This window comes from Schistocerca gregaria, chromosome 10 (assembly GCF_023897955.1).
Source record: "Schistocerca gregaria isolate iqSchGreg1 chromosome 10, iqSchGreg1.2, whole genome shotgun sequence".
In the NCBI taxonomy this organism is placed as follows: domain Eukaryota; kingdom Metazoa; phylum Arthropoda; class Insecta; order Orthoptera; family Acrididae; genus Schistocerca; species Schistocerca gregaria.
Genome location: NC_064929.1, coordinates 86,364,617 through 86,389,613, shown reverse-complemented (window position 1 = coordinate 86,389,613; position 24,997 = coordinate 86,364,617). Strand labels below are relative to the sequence as shown.

Genomic DNA, 24,997 nt, shown 5'->3' with positions numbered 1-24,997 from the left:
TCTGCCGGCGCTTTCCCGCTTGGTAAGTCTTGGAATCTTTGTTTTTAATAACAATATGGGGTGGCGCGCCATCCTGCATAAACATCATACGTTCCAGCAGGGGATGATGCAATTCTGTAACATATCGGCGTACCTCTCACCCGTCACGGTAGCAGTTACAAAACCAGAATCACACATTTCCTCCAAGAAAAAAGGCCCGATAATGGTAGATGTGGTAAATCCAACCCATACCGTGACTTTCTCGTCGTGCAATGGAGTTTCCACGACACTTGCAGGATTTTCAGTAGCCCAAATTCTGCAGTTGTGGGTGTTGACAGACCTCCGAGCGTGATATGAGCTTCGTCAGTCCACAACACGTTACTCAACCAATCGTCATCTTCCACCACCTTTTGAAACGCCCACACCACAAATGTCCTCTGCTTCACTAAATCGCCAGGTAACAGTTTATGATGCCGATGGATTTTATATGGATACCATCAGAGGGTATGCCTCAGTGCCAACCAAACAGTAGTCTATGGGATGCCGGTGCGACATGCAACTGCACGAGCGCTGACTTCCCCGTGCATAGAGCAACCCGCTACAGCCTCCATTTCTTCCTGAACTGTCTCAGCAGCATTACACCTTGTGCTCCACTATGGGGCCTATCGCCTAAAAAACCTGTGGCTTCGAACTTCTCACCACAGCTGCATTTGTCAACGGACCTATACCCATTTGAATCCCCTTCCTATGGCAATAGGATCACAATGCTGAACTAGCACATTCCCCATTCTGATAATACAGCTTCACTAAAAGCACCTTTTCAGGTAACATCAACACGCTGTGACTGCTGGCACATCTGATTCTCTCTCTCTCTCATTGCAGCTCCTTTTATACATGATTGTCATGCACAGTCACTGACGTTTTGCTGTCCAGCGCCATCTGTCGGACACTTTGTGAACTTTTTAAAAATTTTTATTTGGTTCTAATAAAACCCCATGTATTTCCAAGCATGTGTGTCAATTTTTACCTCTCTATCTACATTATTCTATGGCTTATCAAGTTTTCAAATTTATAATAACTTTTTGATCACCCGGTAGATTTGACACAGTGCCCCATTGCAGACCAAGGTCCGAGTGCACACATTAGGTACCAAAATATACGAATCACCCTATGACTTCTATGGTAAGAGAAGCCAGCTACGACACAATCGTGAATACAAACAGTGATCCTGGTGCTGTATTTTTTTTTTTTTAATTCCAGTTTTTGATCACAATACGAAGTCCTTTGGCGGTGACCGGTTTTAGTCAGTAATGACCATTTTCAGATCTGTTCTACACCATGTGAAGATGGTGGTTACTGACTGAAACCTATCATCATTGAAGGATTTTAAACACTAGAGAGAGAAAAAAATATATTATCATTTGAGAACCCAGTACGTCGTCCTCAGCGGCGAGTGTTCGTCAGAGATGAGTATATTGTCATGAAAAGGGGGGGGCACAACCTGACAGCTCATTCTCTGCATACGTACACAATCTGACAGATGAGGTGAGCAGCAACTGACAACTGTTTGCCAATGGTGATAGTGAAGATGCTATTGTCCAGTTACTGTAGGAGGATACGAGAGGTCTTTGTCACACTAATTAAAAATTTTGTCAAATGACAGCTTGCCCTAAATGTTGAAAAATTTAAGTTAATGCAGCCGAGTAGGGAAAACAAACCTGTAATATATAAATACAGCATTAGTAGTGCGCTGCTCAATAGCTGCATCAATTAAATACCTAGGTGTAATATCGCATTGAATCGGTACGAGTATGTCAAGTTGGTAGTAGGGAAGACAAATGCTCGTCTGTTTTATGGGCAGGGTTTTGGGAAAGTTAGCTCATCTGTAAAGGAGGCGACGCACAAAACACTAGTGCACCCAGACCCAAATACTGCTCTAGTATTTGGGCTCGTCATCAAGTTGAAGTAAAGGAAGACATCGAAGCAAATTCACAGGTGTGCTGCTAGATTTGCTACTGACAATTCTGATCGGCACACGAGTGTTACTGTGATGCTTCGTGAACTCGGAAGGGAATCCCTAGAGGGAAGATTACACTGTACGAGAAGAAACAGACGACTGTCGCTACTGACTTATCGCCAATAGTGTAGTCCGACAATTACTGGATCTGCCTCCTATCTGTGTCCGAACACAACATCCGTTCACATCGAAGGTAAACTGACACTCCACACACCGACTGACGATTGTGCATTTCATTACAGTTTCCCGGTATTGCATGTTTTCTATACACAAGAGCTAGATCTGCAGACACATTCTCGCACAGGTTCTGGCATTATCCAGCATATCATTTACAATAGCACAGGAGAATTAAAAATCTTACTTTACAAGTCGATTCAGTAATACAGAAATAAGACACCCCTCCCAGGACAGAAGCAGCATGCCCTATCTGTCTACATACCGAGTCTGTGTGCAGGTGTGACAAAGTGTTCAAAATTTTTGTGTAGCACGTATTTGAGGCAGAACATGGGAATCAGCCCAGTATATACCTAGTGGGATATGGGAACTACCTAAAAATTACATTCAGACTGGGCAGCACACTGACCTCTCGCCGTGTAGATTAGATCTGGGACTGCCATTCCTCCCCACACTGGAAGCAGTCACATAAATTCCTCGTGTCTTAAGGGTTTCTAAAGGGAGTTACGAACACGAGCGTAATATCTGTGCTCACCTAGATGAACAATTCCAGTGTTTGCACAAAATGTCAAAGCCTCACCTAGCCTTCACTGTAGAATGCTGCAAGTGGCAACTGACTATCTTAACACATCTGCTGAAATGACTACAACCTGCCCGACAAGTTTTGCTCAAAACACTCTCGTGTATATCTAAGTGTAATTTCTGATGCCGACCGCTCTACATCTGTCGTATGCACCGACGGTAATTCACGATGTATCTGCTCATGTAAAGGGAGAGCTAAAATTAAAGTGTTCTAAAAATGCATCAAATCTTCACTGTAAGCAAGGTTCGGGACGCAAAGGCTTTTAAGACCTCACGTCAAAGTCGCAGAAGGTCGAGAAAGTGGAACTTTACGGAACATTATAAATGAAATGCAAATATCGAGCAAAGAATTCCCGCGGTATCGGTAATCTATCTCCAGTACAAACAGTGGCACATTACTCGCTAATCGTCAGAGACGGCTGCAGACCGGACACAGAGTAGCTAGGTCAGCTGTAAAATATTGTGCACAAAAATGGCATTAATAATCCAGATGGGCAATCAGAAACAAGTAGCTTCATTTACTTGTACTATTATTCTTGATCCTGTGTCTATCAGCAAACTGAAACTTAAAACTAAAATTTAGAAAGAAATATTGCTGATTTTATAACATTCAACAGGGTACATTTTATTCTGTGAACACAGCAGGTATAAACATATGACTGGCACAGAATATACAACAGTACTAAAGAACTGCTCAATTGTTTTGAATGAGGTATCTAGTCTTCCAGCACATCTTGAGCTGTTCAAATCTTGTCTCTCAGAGAGTTTTTTGTAATAATTCTAAGTCCGTACAACACTTGTTTACAGCAAGTACAACCTCTTCATTTGATAAAATTTTTTATTGTGTGCAACTTTTGATATTAGGAAGAAGGCGGAGGAGGAGTCACATGAGCTGGATAAGGGAAATGGTGAAGGCAGAGTACTATTCCGAATTCTTTACTGTGCAACTTTGCCACTTTTCTCCCGACGTGGGAGTAGGTGCACTATTGTGGTGCAGAAATAATTGTGTTTGTGCTAATCTTTGTTGCTTGTACTTCAACTTCCAGTAACACTGTAGAGAGAAAAAAAAAAAATATATAAAAAATCATTTTAGCTTTAGGCTGTAGTACTGTGCACAGTCTCTCGTAATAGTGCGAGATGTCTCCAGAAATACGCTTCAAATTTTCCAAATACAATTCTGAAAAGACCTACCTGTAGTGTATCTTTGCCACAATTAAGAGAGACATCAAGTCGGCAACTTCCTGCAGCTTCACTCGAGGCACTGTACGACCGTTTGTACGAGATTACTAGCCTCACACTGACCACTCAAATCTTAATACAACGGCACAAATTTTATGAATCATTTCTCCAGCAGGGACGTATCAGATCTGCTAAACTCGCAGGCTATTTATTCAGTAATATAAATAGTCTCAACAAGTTTTACTCTTACCCGAAACAATATTTTCCAATTTGTGACAAATCTATGAGACATATTCGTCTCGAGAATCCGTTCTTTCCTTCTGGGTTCTAAATTTTGTGTTGCACTATAGTATGTTACCAATATTCTGATTGTCACACACTGCTCAACTAAATAACACGACTTTTCACGAATTCTTTAGGAGTATAGGAGACCACTCACCGAAAGGCAGGGGCACCGAGTCAGCGATAGGAAGACAAAAAGAAACAAAACTTGACAGCTTTCGGAGTGATCCTTTTTTGAGCTAGAGCAAAACACACACACATACTGTGCCCTCAAACACTGCCGCTTGCCGTGTGAAGAGTGCCTGCACAGCATTTCGAAAGGTGGACTAGGTCAGGTCACCGTAGGGGTAGTGTCGAGTGAGGAGGGCAGAGGCGGGAGGTAGGTGGGAGGCGGGAGGAAGTGCGGGTCCCTAGTGGTTCGGAGGGAGGCAGCCGGCTCACCAGCTGGGGATGTGGAAGGGAGCAGTAGTAGGTGCATGAAGAATGGGTTTCAGAGCCACACTGTACGTGACTTGGGAACGTGAACTGGGAGGGGGTGACAGGACAGAAGAAGGGGAAGCTATCAGACTGTATACCTCCCCCCTCCCCCCCCCCCCCCCCCACACACACACACACTTGCATGTCTTTTACTTTAGCTAAAAAAAAGATCACTCTGAAGCTAGCAAGTTTTCTTTCTTTCACCCAAGCTCGTTAACGAATCGATGCCTCTGCCTTTCGGCGAGTGATCTTTACTCCGCAAGTATTTCTATTCTAACACGAACTTTCCTAGAATGTTATATTTGTGTATTCTCTAAGGTCAAAATACTGTACACCTCGTAAATTACAGTTATAAACCAGCTACAGTTTAAAGAAACCTTCACCACGATTGGTTTACTTCAAGCAAAGCACAAAGATGCAGAAGAAATATAAGATAAAGAACACACCACCACATCATTAGTCTCAAGTGAACAGTTTGTATTAAAACATATAAAAAAGTTATTTAACTAAAATTATTTTATTTTTATTCCTTTCAGTACACAAGAAGAATCACTGTACAAAGTAAATTTAGCTGCCAATTCACAACTTTCAAAAAATAATTTCTTACACCATTTAAAAGATGGTTACAGTCCTGTATTGCAAAGTTCTTGCCTGAAAAGAGAGAGGATACAACTTTGCAAGGGTGACACCAATGTTAAGGGTAACACAAGTTCACAGAATCTACAACATCATTCAGACAGATTTGTATTTTTGTGGTAGGTAAGACTACTGACAATTTTTTGGAGGCAGCCTGCACCTTTACAAACAGAGCTTTTACGAATGCCAGTCTAGAATTGCCCCGTGCAGAAAAGAAAATTACCCAGTTTTACAAAGTTTCTTCAACTGCTCTTTTTTTATTTTTCACACAGCGACAAACTTGCGGGGGTACCCTTGTTGCCAGAAAATGAAACAGAAGAAGAAAACCCCAATTACCGTCTTTCAAGAGACACACTCGACATTTAACCCTGCCTTATTGTCGTACAAATATTTACGGGCTCTGCAATTTCTTTTAGAACCAGTTCCCGAAATACCGGGTCTATTTCCAACATGTAAAAGTATACAATAACTTTGTACAAAAATAATTCAGGTACAAATTACACTCAGATATTCCCAAATACATATAAAACACAAAATTACAATAGTAGGAATTACAAACATTTTCTGAGCATCAACTCGTTGTCAGTATTTCTGTTCTACGGGCACTCGTGCACAACTAAAAACTACATTAAAATGGTAACAATTCAAAAAACGAAAAATAAGCAATTATCAGTTCACAAGATGCATAACAGTCATTCTCTTTGGTTTTTTTAATTGCAGTTTTGTAAGAACACAGATTCTTGGCACAATGCTACACAGTACAAAGAACTACAATACAGTTCTGTCATCTACACTACGATACGCTACACTACTTGGCAGAGATTAAGTTGCTGCCTCTACGAGAGCACTGTCTAATAGTCGTAGCAATTAGTCTCTCTTCCCTCGCTGTGGTGTGGCAGAAGTCTGGTACCGTCCACATTTTTTTCCACTGTTACAATGCAAACGAAATCTTTATTTCCCTCCCACACACAGTGTAAATGGAACCGAGACGATGATGGCAGTCAATAACTCCCAAAACAAGTATTAAATAATGTATATTGCAACTTCAACTACATGATTCAAAAATGATAATTGTGTGAGGTGGGTGCAGCTTCCCTAAACTGCAATACAAACTATTCTCTCTCCTTTGTGTGGACGTCTAATAAATTGTAAAATGTGACACGATTGTTGTTCCAGAGACTGCTGTAAGTACAGAAATCTATCTTATTTCTTTAATTTATCCAGATCACAACTTTTAGTCTTCAGTTTTGACAGTACACTGGAGTCACCTTCAGAATGAATACTGCAGAATACAGAGCCCCATATATATCAGTACAAGTGAGTCACAAATCTCTATGCTGCAACATTTGATCTGATGGTGACTGTACCTTACAGCCAAAGACGAATCCTTAGGTGATAAAAAACTGCAGTGGGCACGGAGTGGAGGGGGGGGGGGGGGTGGAGGGGGAGCAGAGAGAGACTAAGAGGAGACAACAGTTCACATAAAAGGAGCGAGAACCAACTGCTGTAGACACAAATGGAGAGGATGCCAAACTGTTGAAAAGAACAGCTAGCCTCTTTGAACACATTGATAGAATATGTGAGGAGAAATTAACACATTACGAGTACACAAGATGTCCACGGTATGGTAGAAATATTAGAGCACAAGGAATAAGAATTTATAATGGGGGAACTTTGAAACTCCCAAAGAGCTCAAGGACACAAACACCGTGAGCAAAGATTCCAAGTAATGGGCTTCACAGATGATCAAAGATAAAAAGAATAAAGAAACAGCTATCTCTGTTTTATGAAATACTCTGCTCATTACTGTTCAGTTTGCCAGATCATTTGCTTGGTGTGGGACCTGCTTGGAATGTGCTACAATTGCAATGATGACTGTTTATTACAATATATCAATAGACAAGAGGAGTTAAGTTTCAGGCAGGTGCAATAAAAATAATAACAGAAATATTCAGCTTTCAAACTAAACTCTTCATCGGACATAGATAAAACTCACACAGTCACTGTGCCCGGCCATGTGTGTGGGAGAGTTGTGTTCATGTGAACGAGTGTAAGTTTTGTACGTCTGACAAGGGGCTTTGTCCAAAAGCTGAGTGTTTAAAGCATTCTTTTTCACTGTGCCTGTGGTGCAGTGCCTCCTCTATGTGGTCAGTAACAGTCTATCCTATCTGTGTTCTTATTCTTCAGTCATGGATTTCTCACTGTTGAAAAAGTGAAAATATTCAAATAATGACAAATAAGCATTACACACCACGTGTAAGTGGCTGACACATTCATTTATCACCGATGTAATATTTTACTAAAGACAGCGTTATTACTGTTCTGTTTCTATTACATTTCTAGCAAAACCAGATGACTAAACTCATACTATTTCTCCATCTTGAAAGCCTTCTCAGAATTAACAATGGCCTCAAACACACACGCCAGATCTGCCAATTCCATTGGTTCCGAATCCTTTTTTTAGCTTACGCCTCAGGTTTGCGTAACACTTCTCGGCCTAGTTAAATTCTGACAGGTTTGACACGATTCTCAGTAATGTACCAATATTTCAAAATGTACTCTTCTCTAGAACAGTTGTTTCAAACACATATTTGCAAAAGTAAATTTGTAACGCCCTTTTCTCAGATGGATGCAGTTACTTCAGTTTCACAAGTGTTTATCCTTCATAATGTCTTACCAAAAATGATCACAGGTATCGACACAAATCGTGTTGAATTTGAGAGCTGGGTCAAACCAGTCTCTGGACTGAAGACTGGAACAACAACAACAACGAATATACGTTAGGGGTCAAATGTTTGTGTTAACTTATGACACACGCTTTTTTCTCGCTCTCTCACACGATTCTGCCCAGCCATGCTTCAAATATCAATGGAGGGCATATCTCCAAGTCTTACAAATTTACTGAGGCTCTTCTGCAACCCGTGCAGATGCAGCAATATCTGCAGCCGTCGCCACAGCCACCTGCCGACTCGTACGGATGGACTCTGCATTATAATGGTACTGCAGTCATTCGTAATGACGGACCGACTGTGCATTCGATGTCCACTTGTAATAAAAACAAGTCTGGAGAGCAAAATGTATGCAGCTATGAAACGGAAGAGTACAATTTGTCAACAAAGTCACCCTTCAGCTGCTTTCATCGGGCTTTCTCGTTTCTTTTACGTGGTGCACAAAGTTCACTTCTACGTTAACATTTTCAGGTCCAGTTGTTGCACTTCCTAGGCCTTAGACCAGAGGTAAATAACAAGAGGATTGTGTCCCTTCCATTTTCCAATTCTCCTGTTACATTAACCTTCACACTTTCGATACTACGTGCGGATCTCCGTGCCACCTTTCGAAACTTCTGTCACCGATAACTATCGCTACAGTATGTCGAGCGACGGAGACTCCGGCTCGGAATGGCAACGGTGTAGAAAAAGAGATTTCTGCTTACCGTACAGATGACACGTTAAGTTGCAGATGGGCAAAATTAAGAATAAGTGTCTCAACTGTGCCTCGCTGCAACTTAAAATGTCATCTTTAGGGTAAGCAGAAACCTATCTTTTCCTACCATGGGTAACACTCACAAACAAGAAGTACAGAGAGTAATTACATTTGCACATCACAAATGTGTGAGGGCCAGCAAAGATACAAATTTTGCAGATTATTGACACCTGCCATCAAGCGTACACAGTGTGAGGGGGGTAATTGTCGTCCGTGTGGGAAAATAAAGAAAGAGGGAGACCAGTGGCAGAGAAAGAGCCCGCATGTCGCCCACCACCAGCGAGGGAAGCGAGTGAGCGAGGAACTTACATGTGTTCCGGGTGATTCCGGACATTCTCCAGCAGATCCGCAGCCTTCATCTGGCCGGTGCAGATTTTGTGCACGGCTGTCATCAGAGGGAATCTGAAAACGAGAGAAGGAACATTCACTTTTGTGACAACATCTCTCACTGAAAGTTACAACTTCAAAGTTACAACTACATGACCAGAGCAATATCACCACGCATTACCCAACTGTAGTAAGAGTACTTCTCTGATAACTGCTGTGAAGCTCACCTCTCCAGATAACAACTGTAATAACATACACTTAAAACTGGATGCTACCTCGCATATTTCACACTTAAATGATTTGGTAATTGGGTAAGGGAGTACCATCTCGGGGTTTTTTTTTTTTTCCTGCCCAACTACAGTGGTCATTAGTGCCCCGACTAAATTATGAATGCACTGTGAGGCACAATGTTAAAACAGCAACTAAAAAGGACAACAATATAAAAGACACATTAACAGGCAAGGGATTAAAAGAAAACAGCATAATCAAATGTCCTTAGACAGGTTTGTCAAGTGGTTCCTGGGTCACCCAATAAAATTTCATCCAGAGTACACGCCAGGCCGAGATCAATTCGCAGTGTATTAAAATTCGGACAGGACGTTAAAATGTCGTGTACCATCAGCAACTGCCCCCACACGAGCAGAGCAGGAGCCGTCAGCAGATGGCGGTGGCTGAACTGGCAGTGTCCGATCCGTAACCGGGCCGAAACGACCTCCTCCCGCCGAGAAGGGCGTGAAGAGGTCGTCCAAGCCGTGGTGAGTTGTTTCGAGGCCCGTAGCTCGTCAGTAAGTGTCGGGCAATTGGCATGCTACAGCGATAAAATGCGCTGACAAATGACCCTGCTCAAATCAGATGAAGGGGCATAACGAGAAGCTGTCCGAGGCCGGAGGACCGCAGCCTCGGCCGCTGCATCTGCAGTTTCATTCCCAGGGATACTGACGTGGCCAGGAACCCACATAATGGTAATCGAAGAACTGTCGTCCGCCAGCTGCCGAAGAGAGCGTAGGATCTGGTGCACGAAAGGGTGAACCGGACACGGATCACCGAGGCTCTGGATGGCGCTCAGGGAATCAGAGCAGGTGACATAAGCAGAATGTCGGTGGCAGCAGATGTAAAGAACAGCCTGGTAGAGGGCAAATAGCTCAGCTGTGAAGGCCGAGCAATGGCCACGGAGCCGGTATTTGAATCTGTGTGCCTTGACAATAAAAGAACACCCGACACCGTCATCGGTCTTAGAGCCATATGTATAAATGAAGATCGTATTAATGAACTTTGTTCGAAGTTCGACAAACCGCGAGCAATATACCGAAGCTGGGATAACCTCCTTTGGGAGCGAGCTGAGGTCGGGAAGTAATGTCACGGGCAGCCAGTGGCAAATACATACGGCCCGTGCCAAAAGGAGCAGCTCGTGATCGTCCTGTTCCGGCAGAGAGCTCATGGGGCTCAAAGGAGCCACTGTGGAGGCTTATCACAGGCTTATCTGAACAACTTTATGAGGAGTATGCCCGACTACAATCTGGGATTATGAGGAGGGCCTATTGGTTCATAAACAATGGGTTATGTCAGGTGACAGTGAGAAGAAACTGCAGTGTTTGCAGTGGAATCTTTTGCAAGGTTTCGATTTGGTTTTTTTGTTTGTGTTTATAGAGTAGAAATTTATCCACCTTCTTTTTGTTTTCTTATGACCATACCTGGCATAACAAAATCAGTTTTCTTTCCTGTTACGTCCAGTAATGACAATAAAACAATAAGCAACATTCTTTCGATCACTGTATATTTTGTCACTAAAAAGGAGCTTCTTTCGCAGCACTACTGGCAGGTCCGATTCTGAGAAAGGGAGATTTCTGCTCGGAGAGACGACTGATAGCACCTGTTCCACCTGTGAAGACGAGTGAGCAGTTAGCTGAGGGAGAATCTGTCATATTGACAAACTAGTGCCAAATTTAAAGGCTTACACTGTGGCATCATTAAAAGGAATTATGTTTTAGCACTGCTTAAGATCTGATCTGTTAAGTTGTCTTCAGTGTGACAACAAAGGTACGCTTTCTCGCATCAGACAGAACTATCGATTCCATTTTTACTCAGCGACAGCCGAGCGTCAGAAAGTGTACCTTTAACAACAGTCGTCCTGTACGTTCCTGTCGACAGCGTCTTTTGCATTTCAGAAATGCCGACAAAAAGTTTAGGTAATCCAAACAACACATATCGAGATAAAAGCTCGAAAACTATCCTACAGATAACCGTTCGACAATTTTTTTTTTCCTTCGAGAATGTCACCGTACTATAACGCACAATTTTACGTATTTCTCACCCAAGTTTGGGCTGCTGTACTGTGAAGAAATGCTTCTACCTGTAACAATAATCTATTGCTCTCTAAACATTCTTTATACATACAACTGCATCAATTTTATTAACACCCAAAGCCAAGAAAGCATTCAAAAATGCGTACTGATGCTGTAAGAAAAGGAACACCTGAAAATACATCTGTAGGATCCATAATAGTGTAGAGGTAATGTTTAAAAAAAGTCACATTGTAACTGAAGGTATTCATTTGGACTCTCAATCTATTGACTGTTCCAGATTAAGTTCAGACTGGAACCTACCTCGCCTCCATGCCTTTGCTCTTGAGCATGAAGTTCACCTCTGCCGCTGTGATGGGTCCCTGTAGTTTCTGTCCGTTCAGTAGCTCTTTCTCCAGTTCTTCAATCGACTGAAACATTCATCGATACAGCTTCAATTATTTGACACACAACAACATTGTCAAAGAGTGTAAAACTGACATTATTTGAAGGTAAGTGTACGAAGCCCCGGCACTGACTTTATAAAGGAGTCAGCCCCGCTGCTCGCCTGGACCCCACAAGCCTTTACCGCGAGAAGTCGACAGTAGTCCAGTTTTCATTTTCAGTGGTGCAACACGGGAACACAATTTGCCTGACTGAACCCGAGTGTAAGTGACGGATTGAGTTTTAAAGAGTCCTCACATGATCTCACTATCCGTTAACATTACTGAACCCCTTTTTTTCATTTAATATGAGGGCTATTCACAAAGTACATTACATTTTGGAATTAAAAATAAATCAAGAATTGGAGATTTTTTTAATTATATACAGATGAAAGCCACACTTAAATACTACTTTTCTACTTAGTTGCCATTTAAATTAAGGCACTTTTCGTAGCAATGGACGAGCTCAGAAATTCCTTCTTCGTAAAATTCGGGCACCTGCGCCTTCAACCACGTGGTTACCTCTTCTCGAAGTTGTGCGTCGTCATCAAAACGCTGCATAGCCAACCACTTCTTCATTGCTGGGAATAAGTGGAAGTTGCTCGGTGCCAGGTCGGGACTGTACGGTGGACGTGGAAACAAATCCCACTTAAAAGGTTCGAGAACTTCACGAGTTGCATTTGCCGTGTGGGCCTGGGCGTTGTCGTGAATCGGCAAGATCTTTGATCCCAACTTACCCCTACACATGTTTTGTATTGCTCTTCTGAGGTTGTGCAGAATTTGGCAATACCTTTGAGAGTTTATTGCAGTGCCTCGTTCCAGGAAATCCACAAAAATCACATCTTTTCTGTCCCAAAAGACAGTCACCATCACCATCCTTGCTGACATTTTCTGCATGCATTTTTTGGGGTTTTGGGGGGAATGCGTGTGCTCCCACTGCATTGACTGCAATTTTGTCTTGCAGTTCACACGCTTAACCCATGTTTCGTCACCAGTAACGATGCGATGGAGTAATGATCGCCATCTTTCTCGTAAGCGTCCAAAAACGTTAATGCTGCAGCCATTCGCTGATTTTTGTGAATCTCTGTCAAGAATTTTGGTATCAATCTTGCACAAAACTTGTGGTAACCGAGCTTTTCGGTAATGATTTCATGCAACGAACTTCGTGAAATTCGTGGAAAACTCCGAGAGTTCCATTATTGTGAAATTACGGTTTTCACGTACTGTGGCATCGACTTTTTCGACAAGTTCGGCAGTCACTAAGCTGGGTCTTCCACTTCGCTCTTCGTCGTGAACGTTAGTTCAGCCATTTTTAAATTTTATGACCCATTGACGCACTCCACCTTCAGTGATTATGTTGTCCCCATACATTTCACAAAGCTGCCGATTGATTTCTATCAGTGTACAGTTTTTTTACAGCACACACTTCGTGGCATTTTCAATTAATACTGACATTTCAAACTGTCACAGTAACTCAACAGAGTACAGCACTAACCTCACTAGCACGGCAAGATGCCGACTGAGCGGCGGAATGCCATGACATCAAGATGGCCGCGCTAGCCCCGTCCCTAACGGACACAAACGAAAACGTAATGTACTTTGTGGATAGCCCTCATAAAAGTTAGTAGTATGTGCAGTCTGTATGTACGTGTCAGTAAACTAGTTAGATGAATGTTACAGAAGAATAAATATTAATGATAGTCATATATAATTACTGATGTCAATTTCCAGAAGCTGAAAAGACAATGCGACAAATTGACAAGTACAAAGAAAAACATTGGCTTACACCTAAGTTTAGCACTCTAAACTCTTACACCAATATCAGTACGAAAGGAAGATCAAAATTAAATATATTTTGATAAAGAAAAACGACGAACATTGGGAACCCCAAACACTAGTGCACAGTTCCAAAGTGCCTTGCCAGAATACCAACCGCATTCACTGCATTACACTGTGGTACACTTTCTAAACAGTCGCATCGTCAAAACATCTGCATCACCAATACTTGTACTAGTGTGAGTCCAGAAGACAATTCGAGATCAAATATTCGAGCAAGACACGCTTATCCATCACATTAGTAACTCACACGAGTGTGACACCAGGACGACCGCAATTTCTCGTCTGCAGTCACACTGAGAAATAGTTGTCAGAGCTGTCCCACATAAGATCGTCTGTCTAGAAAGTATTGGTGTACATCAGTTACTCAGCCCCACTCCCAAAGAGCAAATTGCATTGATATGTTTACATTATAAATATTAACCAACAACAGTTACATAATTTTCAAAATTCTTATTCCCCACTGCTGCAGTGCCATATTTATTGATCTTATTGGTCCAATGCTAAGTGCTCACAAAGGATTAAACAAACACAGCCACAGGATGCCGCTTACCTTTCCAGTCTTGATAAACGCTTCACCGACGCGCCTGTTCCTGCCGCCGAAACATGTCGTGATGAGGTCAGCCACACCGCAGCTTTCGAAGAAGGTGGACAGCCGGGAGCCGGGGAAGAAAACGTCGACAAACTTTATCATCTCCATGAGTCCCAGCCTGATGACGGCCGCTTTGGTGTTGTCGCCATAACCCAGCCCGTCCACAAACCCCACGCCAACTGCAATGATGTTCTGTAGGGAAAACAAACTTAACATTTCAGAATAAGTACAGGTCACAGTAAAACACTAGCACTCTCATTTCGGCCAAAAATAAAGACAGATAGATACTCTCGAGTGAGGAAGGACAAGAATAGTGTAAACACATGCAACCAAACTCAGTGTAGCAACAATCTCCTACAGTAAGGACACAGAGATGCGTACAAAAACGATTTAAACATACAAGAGGTGCAAAAAATTGCCAGAAACTAAAATTTGATATGATGCCATAAGACAATACACAGATAAATCGTAATTATGTAAAACTGTGTGTTTTAACTTGTTTAAAGTGTGCGAGTTTGTTTTATTGCATATTGGTCTCTCCATTTTAAATCATGGTGTGGTATCAAAATGTCGAATTTATCATTTTTGTATGCAAAATTCAGACAAAATCATTATAGATTTACTTCTGGAATGGACATTATGTAACCAACAGTTAAGTGTATCACCTGGTCATGTAAAAATAAATAAATATCAACTATTAACAAATTTTCTACGAACAAAGTTTTGCATCACCTCAGTTCCGACAGTTCCGGAACCTGTACAGAAAACTGGAGGGGAGATCAACATAAACATCATTTCCGCCCTTTTCGTTGCTCATGAAAACCACACATTGCACGTTGTACCACCATACAGCAAGACCTTCAGAGGTGGTGGTCCAGATTGCTGTACACACTGGTACCTCTAATACCCAGTGGCACGTCCTCTTGCAATGATGCATGCCTGTATTCGTCATGGCATACTGTCCACAAGTTCATCAAGGTGCTGTCGCTCCAGCTCGTCCCACTCCTCGACGGCAGTTCAGCAAAGATCCCTCAGAGTGGTCGGTGGGCCACGTCGTCCACAAACAGCCCTTTCCAATCTGTCCCAGGCACATTCGACAAGGTTCACGTCTGGAGAACGTGCTAGCCACTGTAGTCGAGCGATGTCGTCCTGAAGGAAATCGTTCACAAGATGTGCACGATGGGGGGTGCGAATTGTCACGAGTCGAGACTGAAGACCAATATGCTGCCGATACGGTTCCAGTATCGGTCGGAGGATGGCATTCACATATCGTACAGCTGTTGTGGTGCCTTCCGTGACCACCGGCAGTGTACGTCGGCCTCACATAATGCCAGCCCTGTAGTTTTTCAAAAATTTCTGCATAAATTCTAGAACCACTCATCTCGAACACACGATATTTTAGATGCGAGTGTGAGAAAGTGGAATCCTACCTACTGTGCGTCACATGTTTGTGTGTGCAGGTTTGGAAGTGAGTAGCAAGCAGAATGAGATGTGGCGGTACCGACAAGTACTTGTCACAGTTGATCCGTGAAAGTTTAGTGAAAGTGGACAGAAGAACCGAAGTGTTTATGCTACTCTGTTCTAATTGCATTTTGACCAATGTTATAGTAACGTGAACAGTTGAAAAAGCACCATTAAAAACTTTTGTCTTAGCCTCGATGAAGGGAAAAGACACATATTCTGTTTCCTGTTGAGAATGGACACTATTTTTAAGCCAACTGTCTATCGTATGTAACTTTTTTTGTTTCTAATGCTTAGACGCACAAGAGGCATTTATTTATGTGAAGTTCGGAATTTGTAAAATGTCAGAAGCTGAAATATATGTCATTAATTGAAGCAAATGAAACTTGGTATGTCTACTTATTTTTATAGGTAGAAAGAGTCTTAAGAATTTCCTGTACCTAGCAGCACACTCCAGAGAAGGAGATAAAGACAGTTTGGAGCAGCAGGCCAGCCAGTAGGGAAGTTTGGCCGAACATCTCGAGTAAGTCGTCTCGTAAAAGAAGTGGAAATTGGCATACATACTTCAACACTTCAAGTCGTCCAAACTGTTAGAACCCAAAACAGCAGGGTCACTCCACCTCGCTGCACACACTGGACAGTGTGTCTAAGGCATTCGGCCTGACTGGGTTGCCTCCAAACACCTCTACAACGATTGCCCGGTTGTAGGCATATGCGACACTCGTCGGTGAAGAGATTGTGATGCCAATCCTGAGCGGTCCATTCGGCATGTTGTCGGACACATCTTTACCGCGCTGCACGGTGTCAGAGTTACAAAAATGGACCTCGCCTGGGACGTCAGGAGTGGAATTGCACGTCATGCAGCCTGCTGCGCACGGTTTAGTCTTGCCACGATGTCCATATGGCTGCAAGAAAAGCATTATTGAACATTGTGGCATTGCAGTCAGGGTTCGTCCGAGTCGTTGTCCTTAGGTAGTAGTCACCCACTGCAGTAGCAGCCCTCGGACGGCCTGAGCGAGGCACGTCATCGACAGTCCCCGTCTCTCTGGATCTCTTCCATGTCCAAACAACATCACTTTGGTTCACCCTGAGATGCCTGGACACTTCACTTGTCGAGTGCCCTTCCTGGCACAAAGCAACATTGCAGATGCAATCAAATCTGTGGTGTTGACCGTCTAGGCACGACTGAACTACAGACAATACAAGTCGTGTACCTCCTTCCTGGTGGAATGACTGGAACTGATCAGCTGTTGGACCCTCTCTGTCTAATACGCACTACTCGTGCATGGTTGTTTACATCTTTGGGCAGGTTTAGTGACATCTCTGAACAATTCAAGGGACTGTGTCTGTGATTAATATCCACAGTCAACGTCTATCTTCAGGAGTTCTGGGAATTGGGGCGATGCAATACTCTTTTTGATGTGTGGGAACACAGTAACTAGTTACAACAGAGGGTCCAGGCTTCACAGGTTTGTATATTTTGGGAAGCATGTAGAAGATGCATGTGGAGGGGTCATTGGAACTTGGGACGCGGAAGGAGATGGACTCAGGAGGGGGCGGGGGAGCAGATTCTGGGACGGGCATAACAATTTCAGTAGAAATTTGAGGTTACACTGGACTGCCGGGATGCCGTTACTACCACAAAGGTCATAGGTGGAGCACTCTCAAATTTTCTGTGAGGCAGTCCTGCGATTTATCACATCACCGGCGGAGCTATTCTCTACAGGGAGGACGATTAGGTCAATGTTTGTTTTTGTTTTGATGTCGGGAATGGCTGCGCTTTTGTCTGTTGCGAGGCTTGTTTTTTTGGAAAGATACCTGGGGAAGGATGGTGGTGTGAATTTGGAAGGTGACCACGAGGTGCATAGGCAGGAGCAAGGGATGATGATGGTTGGATGATATGAACTGGGAGAGGCAAGGTTCAGTGTCAGGGTTAGATTGGCTTTGGGTGGAGGGATTAACAGCAAGAAGTTTTTTTCACTGTATAGATCAGGAGAAGGAGAATAGGTCTTTGATGAGTCCAGCTGAAAGAACACTAGTGTGGGACTGGAGGTGAGGCCTATGGACAGGCTCACATTTCTGTAGAATTAAAAATATTATGAAAAGGAAAGTTGCCACTCACCTTATACGAAGATGCTGACTCACAGATAGGCACAACAAAAAGAATGTCACAAATAAAGCTTTCAGCCCGTAAGGTCTTTGTCAAAAAAGACAATCTGTTGTCTTTTTTGACAAAGGACTTACACAGGCTGAACACTTTATTTGTGCCAGTCTTTTTGTTATGTCGATCTGTGACTCAGCATCTCAGCTATATGGTGAGTGGCAACTTTCCTTTTCATAATATTATTAACATTCCATCCTGGATTCTCCATTGTTTGATTTCTGTAGACTTAAGATGTTTCGTGGATAGATTGACAACAGCATTCTGGTTTTTTTACGTTCTGGGTTTGATGGTATGCTGGGAGAGAGTTTAGGGGGATGTGACAGAGGAAGTTCAGCAAGGCGGGGTGGGGGGGAAGGGCAGGTTTCGACAGATGGCAGTCGTAGGTGACAGCAGGATCTCGACACTGTGGATAATTTATGGAGGTGGTGCCTGTGTCTGGAGTGCTCTTCCAGGTGTTTGAAGGCAATGTTTTCAATTTGGGAGAGACAGTCTAGGGAGCTGGGACGACAGCACAGTAGCAGTTTCGTGTGCAGAGACATCTACATCTACATTTATACTCCACAAGCCAGCCAACGGTATGTGGTGGAGGACACTTTACGTGCCACTGTCATTACTTCCCTTTCCTGTTCCAGTTACGTATGGTTTGCGGGAAGAACGACTACCTGAAAGCCTCTGTGAGTGCTCGAATCTCTCTAATTTTACGTTCGTGATCTCCTCGGGAGGTATGATTGTTCAGGGATACTTGGAAATAGAGATTTGTTTCTGCAGTTTCAGGTTGTTGAAGGTCACTGTGAAAGGAGGGTGGGATCCAGAAAAGGAGATTTTTACTGTTAGGATGCTCGAGGTGTTCTGTGGTTAAGGAACACTTAGGGAAAAGGATGCAGGACTAGGTTTTAGTTACGGAGAGGAATACTTTTCCGAATCGATTTAATGAGCAGGGAACCATCAGGGATGGGTCATCATTACACAAACAAAAGGCCCGTCACAGTGATCCCATCCCGGAAGTCCAGCGTAGCTTATGAGTACTGACGAAGTCTGTAGGTCCGTCGCAGAAGTTAAATCTATCCCCCTCCTCACATCAGCGATCCGCTCTTCCCCCCGCCCCCCCCCCTCCCCCTCCCTCTACACTCGCCTTCTACTCAAAATCCATTTCCTGACACAAATTTACACACCACATTAAATGTTTGTATTTTTTGTATGTAACATATTTCTATTTTTACCATGTGCTGGGAGTTTCGGTGGGATACGACGACGAAATGTGGTTCAAGCATGGTTTTATTTCAGTGGGTAGACATAGTGTAACTAATAGTGTGTGGAGCTGTGGCTACATGAGCAGAGTGGAAAAGTCAGTTAAAACATTACATGTTCAAAAGGATGTAAATAAATACAAGAAAAATTAATTAAAATTGTTGCAGACAATTTATTCGAAATTAATAAAACCCTGTACTTTTCTGAAAATAATGAAGTGCCTACAATAGACAGCAATGATTAAAGGTAAGTATAGGTAAAGTTTCATTTTCTGCTTGAAGATAATTTTAAATCTGTTGCAACAAATTCATCAATTTTGAGTAAAAATCAATTATAGTTAAATTCTCTGCACCTTCACAAATATCGACAGCAGGAGCACTGCAGTGTAGTCTTAAGAATCTTGTGCATGTAGTGTTCGTGAGGCAGTTATGATTTCTCACCAAGATTTGAGCTTACCTTGAGGGCTCCGCAGGCCTCAACAGCGTTCACGTCGTCCACGACGACAACTCGAAAATTCTCTGTCTGAATCAGGTCTCTCAAGAGTGGAGCCACGCGCTTGTCTCTGCATCCTGCAAAAAAAAACATGACAGAGTTATTCTGCTGATGGCAAACATTAGGTGAACGATAGCTAACCACCTCTTTCTCCACGTGAAGAAAAGTGTCAATGCTGTGTGCGCGTACCAAATTACGTCGACACGGAACTGTGTCTTCTGAATGCTTCGCTCCTTTGTGAGACAGTGTATTGCACTGAAATGCAGGATGATCTGCAGCGAATTGATGCACGGTGCAGGGAATGACAATTGAATCTCAATGTATACAAGTGTAATGTGCTGTGAATACATAGAAAGAAAGCTCCCTTATCATTTAGCTACAATATAGCAGGTCAGCAACTGGAAGCAGTTAATTCCATAAATTATCTGGGAGTACGCATTAGGAGCGATTTAAAGTGGAATGATCATATAAAGTTGATCGTCTGTAAAGCAGATGCCAGACAGATTCATTGGAAGAATCCTGAGGAAATGCAATCCGAAAACAAGCACTGACTACTCAGTTTGTATATTTTGCTTATTTTTTCATAGTTCCACACAACTTCTTCCAGTTTTCTAGATTGATCTGTGTTCAGTTTTTCAAGGCCTATCCTCTGTGCCAACTTATAACTAAATCTGAGGGGGATGCGATAGGGAGGTTCCCTTGTGAGTGTAATCTTTCACCCATAAGAAGTACAGTGGAAAACAAATAGAAGCCAACATTCTGCAAACACGTTTTCCTCCCCTTTACACAAAGAACACACATGGGATTAACTCATACCCACACCTGCACCCGTACTCCACAACCCACCCTACGGTGCACAGCAGAGAACACGCTGTACTGCTGCCTGCCGTTTCCTTTCCCGTTCCACTCAAACGGAGTGAGGGCAAGAGACCCCTACACGCCTCCACATGATCCCCAGCTACACTCGTCTCAACTTCGCGGCTCTCATGCGAGATGCTGTCTGTGGCAGTGTGGCTGTTCTGCAGTGTGCCACCGAGGTCAGTTCTCTAAACTTTCTCTTTAGTGTTTCAGAAAAAGAATACCTTCCTCCTCCTGATACCCATTCAATTTCACGAGAGGGTTTCTGTAACAGTCACGTGTCGACTGAAGCTACCACTAACGGATCTAGCAGCACACTTTCAACGTCTCCCTTCGGTCCGATCCGGCCGGGATCTCGAACGCAAGGCCTCCTTTACGGACGAGCTACACTTTCCTAGAATTCTTCCGACAAAGTCCGCCAATCCCCCTTCCTACAACTGACCTTACGTGCTCGTTCCCTCTCTTATCACTTTGCAATACTGCGTCTAGATATTTAGTCTAGATGACCGAGTCTAAAAAAACACGACTGATGCTGTATTTGGACCTTACTGTAATCTTTATCCTACTCATATGCATTAACTTATATTTTACGTGGGCCTTCGCAACTTCTCGGTTCATCCCTATGAAATCCCCAAACCACCTTCCCTACCCTCTGGCTCCTACCCTTGCAACCGCTCCCGGTGTAAAACCTGTCCTATGCACCCTCCCACCACCACCTACTCCAGTCATGTAACCCGGAAGGTGTACATGATCAAAGGCAGAGCCACGTGTGAAAGCACCCACGTGATTTACCAACTGACCTGCCTACACTGTGACGCTTTCTATGTGGGAATGACCAGCAACAAACTGTCCATTCGCATGAATGGACACAGGCAGACAGTGTTTGTTGGTAATGAGGATCACTCTGTGGCTAAACATGCCTTGGTGCACAGCCAGCACATCTTGGCACAGTGTTACACTGTCCGAGTTATCTGGATACTTCCCACCAACACCAACCTATCCGAACTCCGGAGATGGGAACTTGCCCTTCAATATATCCTCTGTTCCCTTTACCCACCAGGCCTCAACCTCCACTAATTTCAAGTTGCCACCGCTCATACATCACCTGTCATTCAACACCGTCTTTCCCTCTGTACTTCCGCCTCGACTGACATCTCTGCCCAAACTCTTTGCCTTTACATATGTCTGCTTGAGTCTGTATTTGTGCAGATGGACATGTATATGTGTGCGAGTGTATACCTGTCCTTCCCCCCTCCCCCCCCCCCCTCCCCAAGGTAAGTCTTTCCGCTCCTGGGATTGGAATGACTCCTTACCCTCTCCCATAAAACCCACATCCTTTCGTCTTTCCCTCTCCTTCCCTCTTTCCTGATGAAGCAAGCTTTAATTTTGTGAGTGTGTGTGTGTGTCTCTATCAACACACCAACACTTTCATTTCGTAAGTTATATCATCTTTGTTTTTAGATATATTTTTCCCACGTGGAATGTTTCCCTCTATTATATTCATATCATTAACTTACATTTTTCTATGCTTAAGAGTAAGCAGCCGTTCGTAACAGCTAATCGAAATTCTGTGCCAGTCATCTTGTATCCTCCTATGGTCGCTCAAAGTCTACACTTTCCGTACACTATGGCGCTGCCAGCAAAAACACACACACACACACACACACACACACACACACACACACACACACACAGTTCTATCGGTCATCCTATCTATCAACTGTTTACCTGTAGAGAAAATAACAGTCTCCCTATCCACTTCCCTGGGGAGTGCCGAGAGTAACTTTCTGTCTGCGGAACACTCACCTTCAGAGACGAAAGGGTCAGTTCTGTTAGGTCGAATATTTGAGCCACTCACATACTCGCTAACTCAATCTGTGCGCTCCAATCTCTGTTAATGACGAAAATATTTTGAGATTTCACAGCACATTTCTTGAAAAAACTCGCTACTAGTTACTGCTCATTACATGTTCAGATTTTGTTCTTCAGAATGTCTGTCTCTCCCGTTTGGGGGACAGGAGAAGTTCGGTCACCGGGCACGCCGGTCCTCTGCATTCTGCCGGCCGATCGAGTCTTACTCACCGCTCCACAACTCCCGTCAACTCACCGATGGTGGTTTCGCAGAACATGCCGGAAGCCACCTCACTGGCCAGGTTGGCTCCCATGAGGACGCAAACTTGGATCTTCAGTAAGCGGCTGATCGTATTCGAGATCAAGTCGATGGCTCCACCTTCGACGTGGTCAAAACCCTGAAAAGTGGAAAGCACTGATGCCCGAGACTATTTTTATAAAAAAGTCCTCACAGAATATAAAGCACAGGAGGGTAATGCACGACACCGTGTTGACACGAGTTGAGTTTATGTCATTTGTAAAGTGTACAAGTCAGATTTTTGCTGGTAAATATTGCATGGCAGAACCTTTAAAAGTGCAAGCAGCAGTTCTGAAACTGCTCAAAACTACTACTATTGTGAAACACTATATTTAAGACCGATGACAAACAGAAACACAGAAATAGTGAGACTAACATCAGTGCACAAATTACATTCAGCACACAGAAGAGTACTACACTGGGATGAAGGATCAGCTGCCAATCCGTAGCAGCTGGCAGCGAGGGATCTCATCATGGCGGCAAAGTGATTAGTTTGTCGGATCGTTAAATTTGTACCTGTGTGGGCTACAGTTCTGGTGTGGGTGATCGAATTATCACGTGTAGGATGTTTTGTGCATATACGTTCACATACTCTGACAAATGGAGAAAATTTCTGAGGAGAAGAAGTGTGTCTAGTCATTTAAATAAAATAGCTCTGAATATTTATTGAGACTAACTGACTTAGTATTGAGGAGTGTCGGCTAAGCTGGCAGGAAGAAACAGTTCGCTAATCTGGAAATAAGAGCAACTTTCACCACCGGACAGATCTCACCCTGAAAGAGAATTCTTACGGACGTTCAAGAAGTCGAGGTACGCACTGACAAAAAAAGTACGTTTTTGATACTGTATCTCCACACAACTTCTCTATCACTACAGATGTGAGAAATTATCAGCCACTTTTCATTTATCAGTAAACTCGCTATTCTTGAAAGGACTGAACTCCCAACATACAAAACAGCTTCAAACTTGTGATTACAAATGAGTTAGTGTGTTAAATATTTGAAGCGAAGTGCAGGCATGACAGACAACTTCGAAAAGGTTTGAAATTATGCATAACGTTTGTCACTAGTTGCTAAGTCCTCCCATTCTCAAATATTGGACAAATATAATATGCCCAATTAGTCCACCCCCCCAGTTACGCTGCCGCGAGACTCTTCTTATTGTGTTAAACCTTTAACATAATATTATACCTCTCAATTAGGAGATAACGACATCATACCAAAATTTTAAATTTTGTCAATAACTATACACAATATTAAAAAATCAAAATTTTGGTCATCTCTGGAAGCCGTCAGATATGTTGTTGTTGTGGTCTTCAGTCCTGAGACTGGTTTGATGCAGCTCTCCATGCTACTCTATCCTGTGCAAGCTTCTTCATCTCCCAGTACCTACTGCAACCTACATCCTTCTGAATCTGCTTACTGTATTCATCTCTTGGTCTCCCTCTATGATTTTTACCCTTCACGCTACCTTCCAGTACTAAATTGGTGATCCCTCGATGCCTCAGAACATGTCCTATCAACCGATCCTGTCTTCTAGTCAAGTTGTGCCACAAGCTCCTCTTCTCCCCAATTCTATTCAATACAAATAATTTCAGAAGTGACTTCCTGACACTTAAATCTATACTCTATGTTAACAAATATCTCTTTTTCAAAAATGCTTTACTTCCTATTGACAGTCTACATTTTATATCCTCTCTACTTCGACCATCATCAGTTATTTTGCTCCCCAAATAGCAAAATTCCTACACTACTTCAAGTGTCATTTCCTAATCTAATTCCCTCAGCATCACCATATTTAATTCGACTACATTCACTTATTCTTGTTTTGCTTTTGTTGATGTTCAATTTATACCCTTCTTTCAAGACACTGTCCATTCCGTTCAACTGCTCTTCCAAGTCCTTTGCCGTCTCTGACAGAATTTCAAAGTCATCGGTGAACCTCGAAGTTTTTATTTCTTCTCCACGGATTTTAATACGTACTCAGAACTTTTCTTTTCTTTCCTTTACTGCTTGCTCAATAAACAGATTGAATAACATCGGGGAGAGGCTACAACCCTGTCTCTCTCCCTTCTCAACCACTGCTTCTCTTTCATCCCCCTCCACTCCTATAACTGCCATCTGGTTTCTGTACAAATTGTAAATAGCCTTTCGCTCCCTGTATTTTACCCCTGCCACCTTTAGAATTTGAAAGAGAGTATTCCAGTCAACACTGTCAAAAGCTTTCTCCAAGTCTACAAATGCTATAAATGTAGGTTTCCCTTTCCTTAATCTTTCTTTTAAGATAAGTCTTAGGGTCAATACTGCCTCACGTGTTCCAACATTTCTACGGAATCCAAA

The 24,997-nt window shown here is 43.0% G+C and overlaps 1 protein-coding gene across 2 annotated transcripts in view; it reads right to left on the bottom strand.

Annotated features, from left to right (window-relative positions):
- LOC126293702 (glycerol-3-phosphate dehydrogenase [NAD(+)], cytoplasmic) overlaps nucleotides 1–24,997 on the bottom strand; it is a 96,189-nt gene that overhangs the window by 31,469 nt on the left and 39,723 nt on the right. For both annotated transcript variants that reach the window (XM_049987009.1, XM_049987010.1), the window contains exons 4-8: nucleotides 22,617–22,758; nucleotides 19,616–19,728; nucleotides 14,248–14,478; nucleotides 11,740–11,846; nucleotides 9,119–9,211 (exon numbers count right to left, since the gene is read on the bottom strand). In XM_049987009.1, coding sequence (XP_049842966.1) covers nucleotides 9,119–9,211; nucleotides 11,740–11,846; nucleotides 14,248–14,478; nucleotides 19,616–19,728; nucleotides 22,617–22,758 — 686 coding nt within the window. The remainder of the gene's footprint in view (nucleotides 1–9,118; nucleotides 9,212–11,739; nucleotides 11,847–14,247; nucleotides 14,479–19,615; nucleotides 19,729–22,616; nucleotides 22,759–24,997) is intronic.